The 23,272-nt window shown below is 41.8% G+C and overlaps 1 protein-coding gene and 1 long non-coding RNA gene across 4 annotated transcripts in view; one reads left to right on the top strand and one right to left on the bottom strand.

Annotated features, from left to right (window-relative positions):
• Positions 1–23,272, top strand: part of LOC113441087 (unconventional myosin-X-like) — a 54,981-nt gene that overhangs the window by 8,220 nt on the left and 23,489 nt on the right. For all 3 annotated transcript variants that reach the window (XM_087920642.1, XM_087920641.1, XM_026707886.2), the window contains exons 5-16: positions 813–959; positions 1,993–2,093; positions 2,446–2,512; positions 6,288–6,380; positions 8,043–8,111; positions 9,119–9,201; positions 9,799–9,907; positions 10,400–10,480; positions 11,564–11,688; positions 13,079–13,193; positions 20,647–20,753; positions 22,493–22,789. In XM_087920642.1, the coding sequence (XP_087776768.1) occupies positions 813–959; positions 1,993–2,093; positions 2,446–2,512; positions 6,288–6,380; positions 8,043–8,111; positions 9,119–9,201; positions 9,799–9,907; positions 10,400–10,480; positions 11,564–11,688; positions 13,079–13,193; positions 20,647–20,753; positions 22,493–22,789 (1,394 nt within the window). The remainder of the gene's footprint in view (positions 1–812; positions 960–1,992; positions 2,094–2,445; positions 2,513–6,287; positions 6,381–8,042; positions 8,112–9,118; positions 9,202–9,798; positions 9,908–10,399; positions 10,481–11,563; positions 11,689–13,078; positions 13,194–20,646; positions 20,754–22,492; positions 22,790–23,272) is intronic.
• On the bottom strand, positions 11,576–20,981 carry LOC148128039 (uncharacterized). Its single transcript, XR_015740845.1, has 3 exons — positions 20,854–20,981; positions 17,845–17,919; positions 11,576–11,711 (listed from the first exon to the last, which is right to left on the bottom strand). It is a non-coding gene; the product is annotated as an uncharacterized LOC148128039 (long non-coding RNA).

Below are 23,272 nucleotides of genomic sequence, written 5' to 3' on the forward strand. Positions count from 1 at the left end.
CATCATGTTTCTTTTTTCCCATTGTTTAAAAATTAACTTTTAACATTCTATAATGGTATAGTAAGTATACATTGCTTCCGGTGTGGCATTTGACCTCAGAACATTTCTGGTGTGCAGGGGTGGGATTCAAAAATTTTAGCAACCGGTTCTCTGCCTGATTCCTGGTGGCCATGGACATGGTGGACATGGCCTAGTGGGCCTCTTGCACCATGATGGTGGGGGTGTTTTCACCTTCCCCGGGCTCCAGAGGCTCTCTGGAGGCCAGAAACAGGTCCACTTTTGGAACTTCCGGGAGACCTGTTTTTCGCCCTCCCTGGGCTCCGGAGGCTTTCCTTGAGCCTCCAGGAGAGCGAAAATGGCCTCCCTGAGGCTCTGGAGACTCTCTGGAGGCTGGAAATAGGGCCGTTTTTGCTCTTCATGAGCCTCTGGGAGGCCCATTTTTCATGTCCACGCACTCCCTGCACTTACCTGGGACCTAAAATGGGCCGTGTGGGGACTCCTGGGAGGGGAGGGGCTGGCTGGGGCGGGGCTAGCTGGTCACCAGAACTACTAGTTCACCAAACCAGATATAAAATGAACATCCAGTTTGCCCGACCCGGTCTGAACCGGCTGAATCCCATCCCTATTAGTGTGTTTCTTGATTATGGCTTCCTATGAAAAGGTGGGGTCCTTTAGGTTTCTGGGACAAAAATTATGGATATCTTTGGCCTCTTTCAAACACAAAGTCTATAGTGATGAGATGTTTGAGCTATCTAGAAATCAGTTTTCACTATGATAAGTGATAAAATGTCTTCCTCTCTATTTGCTCCTAGGCTACTGACTCCAGAGACTCTCTTGCCATGGCCCTTTATTCACAGTGCTTCTCATGGATCATTGGAAAAATTAACTCAAAGATCAAAGGGAAGGAAAATTTTAAATCTGTGGGAATCTTGGATATCTTTGGTTTTGAGAATTTCCAGGTCAGAAATTAAGCTGTTGTAGATTGTAGCATGGACAAAGATAATAGTGATGCATGTAAAAAAACTAAGGTGACATCTGAAGATAAGATGAGATGGGATGGGATGGTGGTGGTGACACAGAGAGGATGATCAGCAAGATAAGGTCCTCAAGAAAGTTGTGAAACTTGGATAATGAGGACGGTTTTTTGGTCTATGACTGTATAAATTGTGGGATGTATTATGAGAGTGATTCACAAGGGCATGAAGATTTATTACATACTTCCTATAGATATGTCGGGACTACAAATGCCAGTTGTCACTAATATAGCAATAGTTACATGATTGCTTGTGCTTAATAGGTGTTGAAATCCCAATAAATCTGAAAGACAGAAAGTTATTATAGTCCGTTATAATAGAAGTTTCTCCTTGGGTATATGAACATGTTGTCTTAAACACACATAGGAGTATGGGTGTTGTTTTTGTTTTGTTTTCCTCAACACCAGGAGTGTCAAACTCAATTTCATCAGGGTTGTGTTTGATCTTGGGGGATCAGGGTGGGTATGACCAGAGTGGGCATGGCTAGCTCAAAGTCAATTGTTTGGTGGTGCCTGTGGTGGCCCAAGCGCTCTTCCAGCGAAACAGGCTCCACAGCCCTCACAAGCTCTGTTTTTGGCTGCAATGGCTTCCTGCAACCATCTGCCAGCGAAAACGGACCAGGCCTCTCAAGTTCCATTTTCACTGGCAGAGGCACTGCGGGCCAGTCCTTTTGTTTCCAGGGCGGCTCCATGGGCCAGATCTAAGCACTCCGCGGACCAGTTTGACACCCTTTCTCAAGACTTACTACACCTTTTGTTTTCTATCTTACATTCTATGTTTTGTGAAGTTTTGTGCCAACCCTTGCATCAATTGACATTCTAGGGCATAGGCTGATGATAAGCACATCCACCAGAACCCATCCTTGTTTCCCCAGTTCTTCACAGTCTCTGGGGGAAATAGGATTTTCCCCAGATCAAGATGAAAGAAATTAATTATTCGTTTCTTTTGACATGGACAGGTAAATCGTTTTGAACAGTTTAACATTAACTATGCAAATGAGAAGCTCCAAGAATACTTCAACAAGCACATCTTCTCCCTGGAGCAGCTTGAGTACAACAGGTACAAAAATGAGACTATCGAACAGTGGGGATATCTTTTATTTTCAGTTCTCGTTCTGGCGATTAGAAGAAGCCTTACTTTTGGCTAAAGGATGAGAAAGCAGCTTAAAGGAGGAAGAACGTTTGGTCACATACATTCTACCATGTGAAAGAGTATTAAGGAAATGGTACAGTATTATCCTTTTCTCCACTGGCTGGAAATTTTACATATATCAATGCTCCTTTTTAGTTTAAGGGTGGTACATTTATTCCTTTCTTCATTTTCTCTTTCTTCTGTAACTGCAATGATTTGTGTTTTTTAACTGTTCTCTGCAAACGAGTGCTTAATTGGCCTTTGTATTTTTCTTTGACAGAGAGGGAATCATCTGGGAAGCCATTGATTGGATGGATAATGCAGAATGCTTAGATCTTATTGAGAAGGTAGGTCCTTCATGCTGAAGGGATTGGGGGAAGTAGGGATGGAAGAACCTTTACTCCTTTATGTCTAATTATGCTTCAACCTTGAACTGGAATAAAAGGACACATTTCTGTTAAGGACATCCACAAGTCACAAGATTTAGTTTGGATTCTAAATTCATAATTTATAAGATGGCCCACTTCAACTGAGATTCGTTGGGAGTTGACCAAATCAACTTGAACCACTTTACTATTTTTTTTTTAAAGAAGTCAACCCAAGAGCCATGGTGGCACTGTGGCTAGAATGCAGTATTACAGGCTAACTCTGCCCACTGCCAGGAGTTCAATCCTGACTGGCTGAAGGTTGACTCAACCTTCCATCCTTCTGAAGTCAGTAAAATGGGGACCCAGATTGTTGGGGGCAATATGCTGACTCTGTAAACTGATTACAGAGGGTTGTAAAGCACTATGAAGAGGTATATATAGTAAGTCTAAGTTCTAGTTTTATTGTTACAACTATTTTAATTCCTTAATGAAACCAAAATAGCAAGTAATACTAAGCCTTGTAAGAGGATAATGCTTGCCAAATTGAAAAAAAATCTGGGAAGTGAAATGATTAATGCACTAATCATCTCCTGCTTTGCCTACTGTAACATGCTGTATATGGGGCTAACCCTGGAAGCTACAATTTGTCCGGAATGCACTTGTGGAGGCAGTTATGGAGATTCCTCATTTTGCCCACATAATATTTTTGCTTTGGAAGCTGTGTTGTTTACCAAAGGTATTCCAGGTGCAATTCAAGTGTTGGTTGTCGTCTATAAAGCCTCACGTGACTTATAGCCTGCTTAACTATAGGATTAACTTTCCCCTATTCTTTCTGGTCAGTTGATAAGGTTTGACAGAGTTTGTAAGCTCCAAATCCTGCCTATAAGGCATTATTACCTTATGAAATCTAGGAGACACACCTTCTCTTTAGATGCACCTGCTCTGTAGAATATGATTTCCTTTTACATTTAAATGGCCCCAACTTTTGGGGTTTATATAAAGTTGCAAAACTTGGCTCTTCCAACAAGTCTGGGGTAAGATGTAATGATTTATTCCCTGGTGGCTATCATGATAATTCAATGGGAAAAAATGATTTGGTGAATAGTGAAAATGTAGTTTCCCCTGTCAAATATTTATAAAATCAGATGAATTTGAAATATATTTGTAATTCCAGATTGTTTTTTTTTTGGTTTTTTTACAGTGGGCTTTTTTTCAGTTATACTGCTTTTCCCCTTTCCCCCACTTGTTCTTAAAATGGAACAAGCACCACAAGGAAATGTTTAAGTTCAACTGAAAGGATTAGAAATGTCAATACTTAAAGCAATTAAGTTTCATTTGTATAATTATGGCAAAACAGCAGAGAACAATAAGCTCTCATATATTCTCTCCCTGCCCCTCCTCTCTCTCACACATACACCCTCATACAAGACTCAGGAGACTGGGGGCATCTTGGCTAAGAGTCTAAGCGATAACTGTATTCCAAAGGCTTATTTGGCCTTTGAGTGGGATGACATAGGCCAAAAAAAAGAGAACTACTTTGGTGCAGAGGTTAAGGTGCTAGGCTAAAATTTCAGATAGAGATTTGGAGAATATTTGTAGCTCCGGTTGTAGGTTTGGCAGGGATCCGAAGACCTAGATTTTGAGTTCTAGGCCTTCCTTGACATGAAAGCTGGTTGGTTGACTTTGTGCCGGTGACTCTCTTAGCTCAACCCTCAGAGAGTTGCTGTAGAGCTGAAAATAGGCAGTAATAATAAGTATGTTCACTGATATATATGTGTGTGTGTGTGTATGTAGGTCTAGGTGTGTTCAGGTCTTTTCCCATGTAAGATTAAGGGTATCCTGGTGACGTTTTGGTGAGGTCCCACTTGCCATCCTCAGGCTGGTGCTTTCAGCTTCATGCCAGTGCAAGCAGTGTGTGATCGGAGCTGCCGTCTCTCTATAAATACTGGGGGGGGGGCTGGTGTGCTGGGCTAGTTGGCTGCACTGCTGCCTCTTGATTGGTTGATGGAGTTGATGTTGGTATAATGGGCTGTGTGATGGCCTTGTGAGTTTTGTTGTGGAGAAATCCTGGTTCTTGTGCTGTAATCTCCTGGGTTGTTTGTTTTGTAGTGATCTTTTTTCCATTAGCCTCTCAAGTTTTAACGGCCTGCGTAATGGGTTGTGTGATGGGTTTGCGAGTTCTTTTGTTGTGGTATCCTGGGTCCTGTGTTGTAATCTCCTGGGTTGTTTGTGTTTTGATCTCTTTTCCATTAGTCTCCTGTGAAGTAACGGCTTGGGTAATGGGTTGTGTGATGATCTTGTGAGACTTATCGCTGTGCTATCCTTGGTCTTGTGCTGTGATATCCTGGGTCGTTTGCTGTGTTGCAACTTCTTGAGTTCTTGTGGTATAATTTCCTGAGTTTTCTGATGTGATATCCTGAGCGGGGGGCTGTGATGTAGCATTCTGGGTTTTAGTCTGGCTTTGAATTTGGGATCTTGGTCTGTGTTCTTGGCGTGTGTCAGCTTGTTTGGTTTTGGGGTTGGGGGGTGTGACAGCTGGCGAGGCAGCCGTGGTCTGTTTTCTGGATGGTGGTTGTCCTTCGTTTATAGGATGGGCTTGGGCCTAGGTCTGATGAGGGGGATTGGTGGTGGTGTCCCGTGTTGTTTCAGGTCTGGTGTTGGTTTTCATGGCTGGGACTCGCTTGTTGTCCTTCGTTTATAGGATATATATATGGAAAGAAGAAGAGGAGGCCTAAAGTAACCAAATTAAATTTAGAAGCTGATCGAGTTACTAAGAGAGATGGGCATGCAAAAGGATTGCCTTTAGATAACAGCAGCTTGGAAATCGTTAGTAAAAAAAGGTTTGCAAAAACTTTGCTTACTCATTTTTGCTCTTCAGATTTGGAACGATCATTTGGGCATATTTTGAATAAAGACTTTTTTTTTATGTCAGTCAAGTGCTCAAATCTATAAATGAAAGTACATTTCAGGATTTGCTGTTCAGTTTTGGGTATTTCTGCCAAAGCGAAACGTCCCCATTAAGAAAAAACACAAAGAGAAAATACACAAATTGATGACAGAAGGATTATGAGGTTGTCTGAATGCTCCATTAAATAACCATAATGAGCATTGCACATTAAAGCATCAAACAAATCTTTATAAAAGACTGGAAACTCTTTATAGACTTTTTTTGCTGAAAATGTATGAAAATGAAGTGGTGATTTCAGGATTTATTGATTCAAAAGATCTTTATATGGGAAGAAGGGAATAATAATCTGTAATTTAGAAGGGTGAAGATAGTAATCATTCTATTTGTAACTGCCACAAAGAAATTTGGAAGTAACTTCTTTAGGTATTTTTTCTTCTTTTGTTACCTTTCACTTTTTATTTTACTTTCTTTACTACCTTTCATTTTCTGCTTCTGAAGTTTTTTTTAAAAAAAATAAATGAAATCTTATAATGAAATTTCATTTTGAAAAAGAAACAAAAAAACATTTGAACCAACCTGGATAAACCTTGGATTGTTATATTCTTATGGCTACTCCTCACTCCCAGCATGGTAAGAATGCTTGGTCAAGTGAAACACAGTTGTGAAAATATGGTTTTTAGCCAATTCTAAACTCTTCTGGAATTAAGATTTGACTATAGTACCCAGAATAATCCATTCTAGTGTATCTACCCTGTTCTTCTAAAGCTGTAGTTCCCATTTGGCTTAGCAACCTACTATGCTGTTTGTGGCAAAGGGTCTACCTTTCTCCTTGTAATACGTTTGCAGAAACTTGGCTTGCTGGCGTTAGTTAACGAGGAGAGTAGATTCCCCAAAGGCACAGACAGCACCCTCTTGGAAAAACTGCACAACCAGCATGGGGTAAGTAGGCGCATACACACCACTGCATTTCAGTTGCTTAATTTAAGCTCAGCCATTTTAAGAACTGAGATAAGGGAGAGAGGGAGGGAGGGAGGAAAGAAGGAAGGAAGGATCAAACCAGAGTTTCTTGAAAGGTAAGGTTTAATAGAAAGGCAACCCAAATTCTATTGGCCATCTATCAAGCTGCAAATGAGATGAACAAAAGAAGATAAATATTAAGGAGGAAACATTTATTTAACTGCACGGGACTCATTCAGAACTATAAAACTTAAAAACCAGATATGGAATTGGCCTTGGGGAAAAACTTGTCACTAGAATTATCTCTATGACTGGCATCAGCAAGTAGCATGTCCTCTGCATTTTGGAGCTGCTTACTCTTTATAAATAAAACTTAGAGGGCATTGCACTAATATAACCTTGATATTATAATGTATATTGAACAGGAACCAGTTCTGTATCTTCATTCCATGTGCCTGCTAATCAAAGAAGAGATAGGAAGATCAAGCCAGGCCAGGAAAGCTACTTTGGACACCTTCTAAAGGGACATTTGATTGTTTGTAGTGAGGCCCCAGTTGCTCTTCCTCCCCAAAGGCTGCCCACTGATAATATGTGGATCTGCAGACTTTCACTGATCTTGTTTCATTAGAAAAAATGAAAGTCAGGCAAAAAGCTCCAACTCAGAGCACTTGCCATGGAGGAGATAAAAGTATTCTGAAAGGTATAGTCTCAAAGTTCAGAAAATGACACTCATACTGTAATTAATGGAAAGAGAAACCCTCCAGGTATGTAATATACTTAATTTCAACATTTTAAACTTTCTTCCCTTTCAACTTGGCTGTTTTTGGCTTCATTCATCATCAGAACTATATGGATTTTTTAACAGGGTGCAGGGAAAGAAATCAAGCAGAACCTGAAATTCACATTTAATCTTTTCTGTTTTCCTTGGCTGGAATTCTACACTAGCTCTGTCATATGATAAAAAGGTTGCTCAGGCGATAAAGCTCAATTAGCTCTCTTCAGAGCAAAGCAAACAGAGTTCTCTCTTAAGCAAATGACCCTGAGAAATGAAAAGCAGCTAAGATGCAGTGGGTGGAAGTTAAAATGAGGTTAATAATTCAGGCAAGGATAGATTTCCTTGTTCAGTTTATTTTATGAAAGGTAAAACTTAAAAGAAATGAAGTGGACTTTACGGGGTACATGTTCTGAAGAATCCATGAGGGAATGCATATGCAGTTAGATGGAAAATGGACAAACAGTTTATAGGGAAACAAGCATTTATCTAGGATCTGCTGGCTGGGGAATTCTGGGAATTGAAATCCACATATCTTAAAATTGAAATTGAAATCCACTTATCTAAAAATTCTCAGGTTGAGAAACACTGATCTAGAAAGTTCCATCCTGGCTCCTCAGAATGTGAATTCTGCTCCCAGAGACCTTTGCCATGTTTCTTCTTTCAATGATCTATTTTTGGCTAAATTGTCATGGTAACTAGAGGCAATCTCCTTAAGTTAAATGACATATCCCGCGCCTAGACAAGTGGCCCTGCACCATTTCTGCAGCGTGCGGTTGTTTGCAGGTTGTGGTATTGCGAAGTTTCTAGCTGGAAATGTTACTTCAGGTGCATCTGTGATAACAAATGTACTTCCCTCACTTCTGTTTCAGAACAACCAGTATTACATGAAGCCCCGAGTGACAGATTTCCATTTCGGGATCCAGCATTATGCTGGAGAAGTAGGTACATTTTAGCTTTATAACTGAGAGGAAGCTGGCAGGATTCAAGAGCTTTTGAACAATAAGGCCTTAGCCTGCAATCTGCAATTCAAAGTAGGCATTTTTATGGTTGCAGCGGGCAAAAGGCCAGAGTGCCTCGGATTTCTTTAATTTGAACAAATAATAGGCTTATTGAGGGCTAGAGTGCATATTAGAATTGCTGTGGCTTAGAAGCTCTTACACACTATCGTGTTCAGGGCTTATATGCCCTTTATATCCTCTTTAACTGTTGAAGGTGACATACAGTCCAGCAATGTGCCAACTACGCTCCCTGTTTTAAGGCTGTGTAATCTGGGTAGCTTTTCCTGATCTGGCACCTGTGCTGAACTAGAGGATCATGGGAATCAAAGTCCAATAGATCTGGATGGCAGCAGGTTAGGGAACATAGCCGTAATGTAAACAAGCCACAGGTTCTTTGTTCTGGAAGAAGCGGTTTTGGGGCAACTGGGCAGGATCTTTGATGAGGTTTTAGTCATTACTGCCTGAAAATAGGCCATGGTCAATACAGGGCAGCTTGTCAAACAATTAGTGAGCTATTATGGGACTGATTTATCAGCAAATGTTTATTTTCCTTTTCCTTTGAGGAAGCATTGTGGCACACAGCTTCTTCCCTACCTATCCCCACATTTATTTCCCCCTGACTGAGGTGGGCTGGAGTAAGAAGTAACAAGTGGTTCAGAGTACCACGGTGAGCCTAGTGGCTGGGCTGGAGTTTGAATCTAGGTCTTCTGAGTCCCAATCCAGCATTCTGTTCACAACACTGGGTTGGTTCAGCTATTGCAGCTGAATGAGACTAAAAATGAGACTAAAAATTTGGCCCAGTAGTCTTTTTGGACAGCTACATGAATTGTGCAGCATTTTTTTTCCTCACCTTGTGTATCTGTTAAAAAAAAAAATGAGGAAGTGGGGGAGGAAGGACTCCATGCATGGCATATTTGGTTATTTGTGTCTAACATTGTTACCCATAGGTCCTCTATGATGTGAGAGGCTTTCTGGAAAAAAACAGAGATACCTTTCGAGATGACATTTTAAACATGCTGAAGGATAGCAGGTAAAGAAGCTAGAGCCGTTCCCAGTGAAGCAGAATTAAGTTGCTAATGCTAAGGAGGGGGAGTAATATATATATGTATGGTATTCAGCTTTGTTCGGGTATTTTCCCATGTCATTATAGTTGTGCTTTTAAAGTTGTAGCAACGTTTCAGCAGAATCTCATCTGCCATCATCAGGCTTCTGTATACATACACACATATACATACACACATATACATACATACATACATTTATTATTTTTTGCACAGGGAGAGCTACTCCTTGAGTGCTCAGTAAAGTAGCTCCAAAGATGAGATGTGGGCACAGGTTTTGAATAGTCACTTGGGCCATTTAGTAGGCTGGGTACTTTGAACCTCTTCATAGCTACTGAAGGGTTACCTCTCCTAATGGCTGGTCAGAGGTCTCTGCTTTGTCTTGGTGCTTGTCTGCCCTTAAGTTCTAGTGCTTCACAAAGACATTCTTGATTCGCGTATTATCACTAGGGAAGAACGATCCATTCCCTGGTTTAAGACAGCAGAAGCAGCAGCCCGCGATCTCCTGTTTTACAATAACTTCCACGGCGTCCCTTTCTTTCTCTTACATTTCTCTTTCCACACAGGCTGGATTTCATCTACGACCTCTTTGAAAGAGTTGCTAGCTGCAACAGTGAAGACACTCTGAAGTTGGGAACTCAGAGACGCAGGCCAACTGTCAGCTCCCAGTTTAGGGTAGGAGCAGGAGGCTCATGAATGTGCATGTGAAAACGCCAGCAGAAACATCTCTGTAGATGTGCTTTTGTTTCTTTAAATCCAGTGAATCAGAGAGATGTACCATCAAGGATTCACACTGTAGGCCTGCATCGTCTATGCTTTCAGGCTCCGCTCTTTCATGTTTTTTAAGCTGCAAAACCTAAAAAGGATTGGGAAAGGAGATGGGATAAGCCAATGAATGCAATGCAATTCTTCTTCTATAGATGTCATAAAAGATGTTTCAGTATTCTGCATTTGTGCTTCTATAGCAGTTTTTCATGGCTGAGCATCAGCTGTAGGAAATGTTGGACCATGTGACAGCTAATGCTCAGCAGATTCTTTTTCATCCTCTCATATATATTTTTTTTAACATCAGAATTATAAATGTGTCCAAGGCACTGGAGAATGATAGTAAATCTGGTCCCGAGGATGAATTTCTCCAGAGAAATAACATCTCATGCTCTTTTCCAGGACTCCTTACATTCCTTAATGGCTACTCTCAGCACTTGCAATCCACTCTTCATTCGCTGCATCAAACCAAACTTGGAAAAGGTGACGCTCTGGGGGTGGGGAACGCCAGATGAACAGGGAAGGGAGGAGGGAGATTCACCATGATTTTCAGTGGCAGCTGAGTTGAAGCTTTGCTGATCGGAAAGGGTGTTTCTCCTTTTCTGAGGGATTCTGGATTCCCAGAAGAAAACGTTTTGTGTCCAGGGTTAGCACAACAGATATACAAGAAAGGCTAGTTTCTAAAAGGGCTGCTGTATGTAATATAAATACTCTGTTATTGCCTTTCCTTTAATACAGGGGTGTCAAACTCAAGGCCCGCCGGCCGGATCTGGCCTGCGGGGTGCTTAGATCTGGCCCATAGGGCTGGCCTGGAAACAGCAAAGGACTGGTCTGTGGTGCCTCTGCGAGTGAAAAAGGAGGTTGGGAAGGGGCCACGCGACCCGTTTTCAGCTGCGACAGCCTCCTGCAGCCCTCTGCCAGCGAACGCAGAGAAGCGCGCCCCCCCCCAAGCTGTTTTTGCTGGCAGAGGGCTACTATAAAACAAACTAAAAGCAAAAGGAGAAATGTTTCCCCTTTTGCATTTGAGCATGCAAGAAGGGACAGGAAAGGAGAAAGGGAAAGTGGAAAGACAAAGAAAAAGAAGGGAAGATGGGAAGAGAGCAAGGAAGGAAAAATAAGGAAAGAGGGGAAGGAAGAAGAAAGGAGAATGAAGAGGGAAGGAAGGAAGGAAAGGAAGGAAGGAAGGTAGGTAGGTCGGTCTTGCACTTGGCCACCACAGGTGCCCCTGACACGAATGATGTTGAGCTGGCTATGCCCACCCAGACCCCTGAGGTCAAACACAACTCTGATGCAGCCCTCAGTGAAATCAAGTTTGACACCCCTGCATTAATACATTGGGAGATAAATTTTGCATTTAAAAATTTTCCTGAAGCCTAGTGACTGTTTTGTATATCTAATTCATCTCCTCTGTGTGCGCTTGTGTGTGCATTGTATATGTATGTGCATGCAGAACTAATTAATTGAGATGCCAGGAATGACTTTTGCAATCCACCTGTCATACAAGTAAATCTCTTTAAGTTGCCATCCCTCACATTTGGTTGGTCTCTACTCTTGGATGTTCTTTAGGCTCCAAATCTCTTCAGTCCAGATGTTGTGTTGAAACAGCTGCGATACTCAGGTATGCTAGAGACAGTGAAGATTCGGAGAGCTGGCTTTCCTGTGCGGCGTCTTTGTCAAGATTTCCTCTGCAGGTAAAGGAGAGACAGCGTATTTCCTAGGAATGGGGGTTGCAGAGAAAACAAATATAATTGTTTAGAGTAACTGCCTTCTATGGAGGTGGAAGCTTAAGAAAACTGCTTCTGTCCCATGGGTTTGAACCAGGGGTGGGATGCTACCGGTTCTGCCCGGCTCTATAGAACCGGTAGCTCTGAAGAGCAGGCAGACACAGAACCGGTTCTGTGTCTGCTGCTGTTTGGCCCACCCACCCACCCAGTCTCTTCCCTGACCTTTATTTCCTGCTTTTTCAACCTCAGCTGCTTTGCGCGGCACAGCTGAGATTGAAAAAGCAGTAAAAAAAGGCGTTTTCAAATGCTGAGCACTCGCGGGCAGCGCTTATCAGCTGTCCGGGAGGCACAGCTTTTGTTGTATTACACGCGCGTGCAAAATGTAAGTACCGAACTGGTAGTAACACTGGTTGAATCCCACCCCTGGTTTGAACAAACGGTCTTTTTCTTCTTTCCTAAAACCAGATAATGATCACATGTACTCTTCTAATCTGTTCAGAGGCATTTATATGCAGTATCTATCTTTAATTGAAGTATGGAAAATAAACATCCTTTCCGTCCCCGCCTCCCTGAAAACCATACTTGGTGCATTATTCTGCTGTCAGGTTAAATTTCATTTTACAAGTGTAATGCTTTGCAGCATTAAGAATTGTTGCAGTTCCTCTTCCCAGATAACAGATAACAGATCATCAGAGTTGGAAGGGACCTTGTAGGTCATATAGTCCAACCCCCCCACCCAAGCAGGAGACCCTACACCATTTCTGACAAATGGCAGTCCAATCTCTTCTTGAAAGTCTCAAGTGATGCCACTCCAACAACTTCCGAGGGCAAGCTGTTCCATTGGTTGATTGTTCTCACTGTCAGAAAGTTTCGCCTTGTTTCCAAGTTAAATCTCTCCTTGTTCAGTCTCCATCCATTATTCCTTGTCTGGCCTACAGGCGCTTTAGAAAATAGCTTGACCCCTTCCTCCCTGTGGCAGCCCCTCAAATTTTGGAAGACCGCTATCATGTCTCCCCTGGTCCTTCTCTTTACTAGACTAGCCAAGCCCAGTTCCTGCAACCGTTCATTGTACTTTTTCTAGAGCCTCAACATCTTTTTTATAATGTGACCAAAACTGGATGCAGTACTCTAGGTGTGGTCTTACTAAGGCTTTATAGAGTGGTATTAGCACTTCCCTTGGCTGATGCCCCTTGTATTGTTTGGAAAAGTTAATGGAGCCAGTTAAAAGACCTTTTGCTCTACCACAGCTCAGAAGCAAAAAGAGAACTAGACTAGGAGAACAGCTAATTGCATCTAATGCTAGAATTTGTTGATCCACACCTATTTCTGATTAAGAGCATTTGTTTGGTTATTACAGATACAAAATGCTTTTGAAGAATTGGAGCAACCCAGACAGCACAAGAACCACATGTACAAACTTTTTGCAGATATATGACAACACCCAGAGAGAATGGAAGCTGGGGAAAACCAAGGTAAAACTTATTTTTCCTAAAGAAGTAAATTGGGAATGCCGTATAATAATATTGCCCACAGTTACCTACATGTATGTTGATTATTAGTTTTAGAACTTTGACCTAGCTGGGCTGTGCACCTGCTGAGTCTCACAATTTTTTGCATCACAAAAATCTGAATATATCTTCATTTCTTTCTCCCAACAAGCCTCTTGAGAAGCATAACATGCACCCTGCTGTTCTGCTCAAGAATTCATTGGCATGGAATCTTTAGATATGATTGCTTAGCTGACAAGACACTACCGAGCATAAAATATTATATTTTTAAAAAATAAGCAAAAATCATTAGATCAGGGACAGTGTGCTGCTCTGACCCATTACTCCTCTAGTCCTGCATGTTATAGCTTCTCGACTCTCGTCTGTTCTTTTCCTATCTTGTTCCTACCATCCTGTCACATAAGTCAACAAGTTTATTAAACATGCACAGAGAATATACTAAATAGGTTCAACAGTGCATTGGAGCACCAATTTTCCCCAGATTTTGTCCTTTACAAAATCAGTAGAAGAGCTGTTCATCACTCTCTCCTCTTTCACTCTTATCATTTCTAGTGAAATTTATTCTCTGCTGAATGTTGATTTTGGTCAGGAAGGGTATTGAAGTGCCTATGTTTGTATTTAAATCAATACTTCAGTTTCTCAGCTAAGTGCAAAAATATTTTTGGAGATTTTTTTAGATAAGAATTTTACTAAATGTTACAATTAAAAAAGTTAAATGCAAATTTAGACAAAGAAAAAAATGCAGAAAAGTTTGGGGAAATGAGCCCAAATATTTCAGCCATTATTGAACAGTATAAATATCTAGAGATAGTATTTTATTCATTCACTCATTCACTTTGGAGGCTGCCCAACTTCCAGACAAGCCCAGGCAGCTGGCATCTCAAAAACAAGAAATAATAATCTAGAGAACACATACATATATGTCCAGGAAAAAAGCAACACAACAAAATCAGACAAAAAGAACCACCAGGGGCTCATAAGCTTCCCAAACCTCAGATCTTGGAGCAAAGCCACATTTTTAAAGAGTGGTGGAACGACTGGAACGTGTTTAATAAAACATTTGGAGAGCTGACACAAAATACAGTGATACAGTGCAGCTAAGACAATGGGGTCAATAAGGAAATTTTTACTGAAAGGATGTAGATTAGTACATGCAGTAGGAAGAGTGTTCTGTTTGGAGCAGAAATCTGGAAAGAGGGGAATAGAATGCCCATAATTGTAAGACTTTAAATTTAAAAAAATCATACAAAATCAGTTCAGTTCATGGAAGACAAGTAAGCCTTCCATGGGAAAGTAAGAGCTTCCTATGGAAGGCTTCCTTGCCTTCCATGAACTGAATTGGTCTTATCCCAAGATAAAGTTCACATTAACAAGGCCTTGCTTAGCTTTTGCAAATGTATCTCTTTAGAAAAGAGTCTGAATTAACAGTTAGGGAAATGCTTGGAATTTAACCTTGAAATTTAATGAGCAATGCCTGCTGAGTTTCAGTATGTTCATTGTTTTGGGAGTAATACACTAGTATTGGATGGAAATAAGGAATAATATGCTATTTTTCAGGTTCATTATATAGAACTTCCTCTATATTAAGGATGTGAAAAACCTTCAGTGTATAGATCATTCTGGGCCTAGTAGAGTCAAGTTCAGGTGGTCCATGACTGGACCAACATACATTTGTTGCATGTTTTCAATCAAAATAGAGCTGGTAGGGACCTTGGAGGTCTTCTAGTCCAGCCCTCTTCTCAAGCAGGAGACCCTATCTCACATTTCAGACAAGGAACTGTCCAGTCTGTTCTTAAAAATCTCCAGTGATGAAGCACTCACAACCACAATCTGACTATGGAACATGCATGTTTGGTCCAGACTCAAATCCATACATGGGTGTTTCAGGTCTAAATATTATGGGTGCTGAAAAGGCAAAGCTGGCAGGGATAGGCAGGGAAAAACAAGCTATGGGGAGATTGGAAGAAGGAGCAGGTGAATGGTTGGATTGTACTGTGCATGACGTGAAGTGTAGGCAAGGGAATGGAATGAAGGCCCAGAGATGATTGGTGGAGGGACTAGTTGATATGGCAAGTTGGAGTCCGCTGCATTCAGAATCCATTGTAGGAGAGAAGAAAAGGGAAAGGAAGACAGTGGGGAAATTGTTTCATGGGCTGATACACAAATCATTGTGAGGAGGGTGGAGGGGAAAGGAGCTTTGACCTACTTGTCCCACAGATCTGCCCAGAAATTGTCTTGGTTAAAACCCAGAAGAAGTAATTCCTGGTTTTGGTTAAGATGGACTAAGAATCTTTTGTGGCTAAACAACAAAGCCACAGTTGTATGTCATATGTGGAACATATGGAACAAGGGATTCTTCCCCCATTTTATGCATGTCTACCAGTGCTCATATCACAAGAGAAATAGAATGCTCACTATTAAAATTAGGACAAAGGCCAATTAAATGCAATTAAGAATTCCTCCTGCTACTAGCATCACTTTCTTTATTTCATCCAACTAAGGCCTCTCCTACCTACAAAAGCCCTGTGCCAGATTTGTCCCAACATTTTCTTTAAGACTATTTTAGATGTTCAAAAATCTAAATCGATAAAACCACTGGGGAACCCAGTTCTGTAGGGCATTAACAAAGAAGTAGCTCAGCAATAGCCTGTGGTCCAAAGGACAGGGAACCCTCTTCATTAAAGAGCTTCTAGTGTGATCCAAGAAGTTGCTATTTATTTATTTATTTTTATTTATTGTATTTATTTGATTTGTCCATCTCTTAGAAGATAATCGCTATAAGTATAAACGTGAGTAAGAATACAGGAAATAGATATGAATAAATGGGGACCATAGGACAGGGACAGTAGGCACGATGGTGCACTTATGCACGCCCCCTGCAGACCACTTAGGAATGAGATGAGGTCAATAGTGGATAGTTTGAGGTTAAAGGAGTGTGGGGGTTAGAGGATGTAACAACAGAGTCAGGTAGTGCATTCCAGGCATTGACCAGTCTGTTGCTGAAGTCGTTCTTTCTGCAATCAAGTTTGGAGCGCTTAACATTGAGTTTGTGTCTATTGCGTGCTCTTGTATTGTTGTGGTTATAAAGTTATAAAGCAGTTAGGCCTAATCAGAATAATCAAGGACATTTAGGACTATTGTAATTTGTTTCTGTGTTTTTTTCCTGTCCTTTTCCTTTTAGCATTAGATTGTATTTTTCTTGGCAGTAGGCAGAATTATACCATGTCCTGCAGATGGGACTGCCTGGAGCAAAGTGGAGAGTGGAGAAACCTTAGGCTTCAAAGTAAAAAGGAAATGGCTGTCTTTCTGCCTGCTGAACACTTGAAGTTAATAAATCAACCTTAGAGCCATTAAAAGAGCAGGCCCTGAGTGACTGATGCGTGGACAGCCAGCCTTTGATCTCTCCAGGAACAATAGGACTTTCTCTCCTGTACACGTGTTTACGCTTCATGTTGCTGGACCATCTGAAAAGGACTGGCTGTCTCGGGTCCTGCATTAGTACAAAACAAACCAAGCTCCTTTTGGCAGTTCTAAAGTCCAACTTTGTAGGCCTCTCTTTGCAGAATGAGCAGGGCGGGGGGCATAGCATGGATGAAAAGATGCTTTTCTTTCCACTGAATGCTTTGTTTCATTATCTGCAGGAATAAGATAGAAGCAATTTTAGGGCAATTTTAAGAAAGATATTGGCAGGTAGATAAGACAGCCATATTCATGACCAGACAATGAGAGTTTACTCAGTAATGCTCACTGATTATACAAAAATAGAAAACCTGTAGGACACACAGCATTCTTTTTTTGGGAATAACATGGAGATGACAAGATATAAAAAAGCTTTGGGTTGGGGAAAATATCAGGTATATTAAACTTAAGCTGCATGTTCTTTTTTTATACCAATTCTCCCCCCCGCCCAACCCATTTGTACTATTTTCCGTTTGTGCTATTGGGATAGAAACATCTTCGGTGTCAGTTCAATGGGATGTGACTGTGATACCCTGTATGATTCAGGAAACTTGGAACATTTTTTAAACCCACGAGATTAATACTGGGCTGGTTCTCATAACCCCTTTCATTAGGGGAAGGCCCTTGTGGGGTTTGAGCAGAGAGTAGATGAGGGGAAGGAACGTGAATTGCATGAGGTTTTCCTTCTTAAATTTAGACCAGTAAATACATCAGAGATTGCTCCATTTAATAGCTTTGCCCAACTAGAGCACCTTCCAACCATCAAGCTCCTAGAATTAACAAAGAACATGGCCATCTGTAGGTCAGCAAGATGGCCCAAAACTTTTTACAAGGATGTGTTTTTCATCCCATTGTACTGCACAGAATACATGGGAGGAAACTAAGATTCACTCTATGAGCACAGCAGGTTTTTTTTTTTTTTTAAATCCAATCTCTGGTAAGAATGCCTGCATAATATATACACCCATATGGTTGGGTTATTCATATATGACTTCTTTAGATAGTAATTTGTTTACTATGATAGTATTTCTTTCTATGGTCTGTCTTGTAAAAGCCTATTTTGTGCTTTTTGATAATGACTCGATCCAACGGAATTAAACATTTCCTTAAATAGAAGTAAAAACTTAATCTGGCTGCATTTCTTCATGCTACTTACAATCATAGGAGTGGGGAAATGAAGCAGTTGGCAATTGTAGCCCAGGGCAGCTCAGGCTTTCTTTTCATCAGGTTTCTGAAAAAAATAATAATGAAATGGGTCTTGAAACAGTCCTGAGTTTATCTTATGAAAAAAGTGGTCCCTTTGTTTTGGCCTAAGGAATGGGCTGTAATTTCCTCAGCATGAAACGGCAGGGAAGCATAGCATCCCCCTTCATTTCTCGAGGCATTGTGAGATCGCAGGTACCGTGTCCCTGTCTAGTGAGCCTTCCAGGTGTGCCCTGTTCTGGTTCCTGCCTACGGGGCAATAGGGGGCCCTGTTAAGATGCATATGTGAAGTATGGGTGTTGGCTTCAACATGTGCTGAGCAGGATGGGGAAATGAGTAGGAAATGCTTCCTGCAACATGTATTCAAGGGGTATTTCTATACCGAGCAATTGTCTGGGGGAGGAAGGAAAGGGATTAGTGTAAAGAATTGTGGAGCACAGGAAAGGAAGAGGAAGGCAAGGCGGCCTTTGTATTTCTCATTAGGAGCAGAGCAGCTGCCAGTTGTGAATTGTGGAGGGTTGAGGTTTTTTCAGGGATCAAATGAAAGTACAGCTAATCAGAGAAGCTCTGTTCTGCTTCAATGCCACCTTTGCCATTTTGTACTCTCTGCTTCTGGTTTTCTTTTGTGGTAGATACATCTGAAATTTTTATGGGTTTTTTGCTTATAAAAGAAAGGCTGCTACATTGGTGCATAAGCAAGAAAATATATGCAACAATTGTGTTTTGTTATGTATGCATTGCTTGCATTCAAAGTTCTACCCCCCCCAGTCTCTTTAATATTTCAATTCAGCTTATCTAGCTTATTTATGCAATTCAGTGATGTGGTGATTTCTCCTCAACTCCCAATACAGCTTTTGGAACAATATACATGTGACTGTGAGGTTCCTGCCACTACCACCACTTTTGAGGCAAAATGGGAAATGGAGAATTCTTTCAAAGAGGAAATGGGACATCATAGTGGTAGAATACTCTGGCCGTGCTACTCTTCCTGTTTTAGAGCATTGTCAGATCGACCCAGGTTGCTCTTGAGCAGAGGTCTTCAAACTTGACAGCTTTAAGACTTGTGGACTTCAACTCCCAGAATTCCTCCTCGAGCCATGTTAGCTCAGGAATTCTGGGAGTTGAAGTCCACAAGTCTTAAAGTTGCCAAGTTTGAAGACTCTTGCTCTTGAGGGTCTTAAGCAGAGGTCTCCAAACTAGGCAACTTTAATACTTGCGGACTTCAACTCCCAGAATTCTCCAGCCAGCATAGCTGGAGTTGGAGTTGAAGTCCACAAGTCTTAAAGTTGCCAAGTTTGGGGACTCCTGACCTTAAGGGAGTTGGAAAGCCAAGTGCACAGAAATAAGGTCTCAATAAACAGGCTGAGGAATGGAGTCCCATAAAGATTACCACTCAGCTGTGTTGCTAAGATGCCATTGGATGTCTTTTTAATTGTTTCTGGAAGAAGCAAATATGAAATACAATTGGAAGTGTGAAAGATTAGCCATGGAAGTGACCAAAGTAGAGTTCTGGGGATATGCCATTAAATTCTTTCATAGTTCCTCCTTAGTCCCAGAAGAATGCTACATTCAAACTATCAAGGCCTATCTATCTTCATCTTTATGAGTTTATTGTTTAATATACCTGGTTGAGGTCCATTAAGGTCCATTATAAGGAGCAGGTATCAGTGAGTCAATTCAGTCACCCAAAGCAGAGTGGGTGAAGAAACCATTAAGACTCCATAGAATGTGGCCCAAAGCCATCTTTTATTGTCTCACTTCTGTCACATGTTAAATCTAAGATGCTTTTGCACCCTTTGTGACATTGCAAAGAATCCTGGGATTCATCTTTTAGATAGTGCATTGCTTCAGTGTGGATTAAAAAAAAATAATGGTGTTTCAGTACGAAGACCTCCCCACTACCACACGCATACACTTTTAAAATAATAAACCAGGAATGAGAAGCAGGAGTGGAAAATTAATGAATGATTCCCAGGCCCTGCAGTTGGAATCGTAATACCTCATCTTTAGAATATCCACTAGGATATAGTCCATTTAAAAATCTGGTCTGAAAATTTGCATATAAAACATTGCAACCCACCATCTGTTAATGTGCATGTCAAATTAAGCCTGGCTCTTGAGGTAATTGTAGGAAGGGAAAAACCAATACAAAGGAATACTCCAGTTCTTTTTAGCAGGCAAGAAAACGACAGAAAGACTGGCATGGGGGAGAAATGCTATTTAGCAGCCAGAAGAGGATGATTTAGTGGTAGTGCAGAAATGGGTCTTGGGAGACCCTTCACATATTTTAACCAGTGTTCCTGTGCATCCCTCTCACCGTGGTCTTCTCTCAATCTTTATACGCAGATGGTATCTTAAAACTGCTTTGGGAATTTTTAAATGGAAAGCTCCAATTACCTTAGAAAAAGATAAAGCCCTGTCAGGAAAAGGGTTAAACAAGAGTTGTAAAAGCAGTGCAGCCTCCTCCTCTCCCCTCCTTCCCTTCAACTCCCCCCACCCTCTTCCCCCCCCATTCCTTGAGCACAGTGCGGGGGTTGGGCTGACACTCCCTGCTCAACTTTTCCCTTGTCTGTTGGTGCTGATTCCCGAAAGGGAAGGGCTGGCGGAGCAGCAGGGACTGCTCCGCTGCAGGAGCGTAAAAGAAGCCCGCTGTGCCTGGTTACTCTGAGCAGGCAGGCATGGGATCTGCTGGGGCTGCCTGGGACTCGCTGTTTCCTCTCTTTGTGTTTGACGAAACTCCTCCCCGGGGTACTAGGTTTTCCTGAAGGAGGTTCTGGAACAAAAGCTGGAAAAGGCCCGGGAAGAGGAGCTGAAGAAGGCGGCCACCGTCATCCGAGCCCACGTCCTGGGCTACATGGCAAGGTCAGTGCCTAAATTGCCTGCTGTGCTTGGGCTGCATTGCTGCCTGCTTGCTGCGGCTGCATGCACTGGATTTCCCTCCACCCCGCTTCTTTTTCCTTACCTGGCTTCCCCATTCCTGCTCGAAAGCCTCCAAGTGTTTCTAAGAGGCAAAGTTAAGCCACGCGCTCTGACTTTTTCCTGTTGCATTTTTCGTCCTCCTTGAAGCTGCCCTTATCTCGATCCCTGGCTGGCTCCCTTCTCTCTGCCATTCATTCAAAGCTCCAAGCACAATCTCTGCTCTGATTTGGAACAGCTCAGTATCTAGGCCATAACGGCCCCGCTCCGTTCCTCTTTCACTCCGGGGGTCTCTGGGCAGAGTTGTATGCAGGCTTGTGTTTCATCCCTGCTCTGTGTCTCCCTTACCTATGTCTCTATTTTTAACTTACTATCGTCTCTTCTTCCATAGAGAGCTGGGCTTTGTCTCGGCATGTTCAGGCAAATTGCAATGTACTGCATATGCCCATTGGGACAACTGCTTGCCTTCATAGGTACAGCGGCGTTACTATAAGAAATAGATGGTATATCTTATAGGATTGCACATAGAAGTTAGTACTAATTTGGTGTGATTTGTATAGGTTTGTCTTAAAAGCAGTTTTAGACCTCCTTAAGGTTGCAAAGAAGACAAGCACCTATGAACAATACTCAGACCCCAACTAGGAGAGAGGCTCGCCCCCCCATCTCCCCCTCCCCCCCCCAGTCAGAAGCAAAATAGAAGTCTTTAGGTTTTGTTTATACCTTTGGTTAGTATAATATTGCTTGCAAACTATAGGGAATGTATAGGAATACTTTTAAGTTTTGCCAAGCAAACTAAAAGGGGGATGGTTGGGAACGGTGGAAGAGAGAGAGAGTGAGAGAGTGAAATGAACACGAGGAAGGTTCAGTATTCCTTCCTTACTTCCATCTTCCTCCAGTGCATGAAACCAAGCCCTTCCATTTCTCAGTCCATCAGTTTGATGCTAGCCTGGGTATGAGACTCCTACTGGCATTTATTTGATTTTAAGTCAAAGTAGAAAACATATCCAACACACCTTCCTCCTCCTATTTTCCCCACAACAACCCTATGAGGTAAGTTTGTCTGAGAGAGTGATTGGTCCAAGGTCAATGAGCAGGCTTTCATAGCCAAGGCTGAACTTGAACTCATGGTCTGGTCTCTAGCTCTGTGTTTTAAATACTAGATCAAACCCTCAGCTTTCAGCAGATTTTAAAATCTTACCTATATATCTTTGAGGAGAATAAGCCTCTTTGCAGGAAAGAAGTGAATCCATTTTTATTGATTGAATTCATATTTTAAGGAAGTTTTGATTCTCAGAGTCCTGCATGATACAGTCTTAGGGCTGCAGAACATGCCACTATTTACTGGCCCCATCTATCCCTATTTGGAGATTTAGGAAGTCGAGTTTGGCATAGAGAAGGTATATTTTGCATCGACCCAAAATTATTCCATTTGTTGTGCTTAGCACATCACATCACATGCATGACAATGAAAATGAATGGCAGTCTCAAGATGCAGAAACTCCATTGGAATTTGGCTAAGTTTGGGAGAACGGCAAAACAGCTTCTTAGAGCATTGTCTTTATGGAAACTTGATTGTGTTAGGTATTCAGAACAGACTTAACAGGGCAAAACAGCAGCTAGGGAAAATTTAGGAAGAAAGGTGATTATATTGGTGTGACCTCCATACTTGTGTGCCTTTTGACTAGGAAGAAGTATCGAAGAGTGCTAGCCAGTGTTGTGACCATTCAAAAAAATTATCGCGCTCACTTCTGGAAGAAGTCTCTCTTGCGCCTGAAAGCATCTGCCATTGTCCTGCAAAAGCACTGGCGTGGATGCCTAGCTCGCAACCTCTATCAAGACCTGCTGGAAGAAAAACAGAGACAGAAAGAGGAAGCTGAGGAGCAGAGACGAGAAGAAGAGAGGATTAGAAAAGAGGAAGAAGACAGGCAATGGCAAGAAGAGAGGGAGTGTAGAAGGAAGCAAGAAGAGAAGGAAAAGAAAAGGTACAATGGCTATATTTCTGAGAGATGTATGTCTATCTATCTATCTATCTATCTATCTATCTATCTATCTATCTATCTAATCTATCTGTCTAATTTATTTGCTGCCCATCTTGCTGCAAGGTCACTGGGTAGCTTACAATGTTAAAAGCAATAAAACCATAACAGATACAGTCTAAGAACAATAAAAATACAATTTATAATTAAAAGATGCGGGGAGGGAGGTGGGATCTGCTATTAGTCTGTCAACCCCCTTCAGCGTAATGTACCCCCATTGGGGCCCAAGACCTTCTGGCAGAGCTGGGTCTTCAGGCTCTCTTATGGAGGGTCAGCAGGATGGGAACAGATCTCACCTGGTTTGGTGGGGGCGGAGGCAAGATGTCCCAAAAGGCAGGAATCACAGCTCTTCTCCTGGACCCCACCAGCCAGAATTTCTTGAACAACAGGGTCTGCAGCATGCCTCCTTTGCCGGCCTGGTTGGGGTGA

The sequence above is a fragment of the Pseudonaja textilis genome, chromosome 1 (genome assembly GCF_049901715.1).
Source record: "Pseudonaja textilis isolate UNSWEBS1 chromosome 1, rPseTex1.2, whole genome shotgun sequence".
In the NCBI taxonomy this organism is placed as follows: Eukaryota; Metazoa; Chordata; class Lepidosauria; order Squamata; family Elapidae; genus Pseudonaja; species Pseudonaja textilis.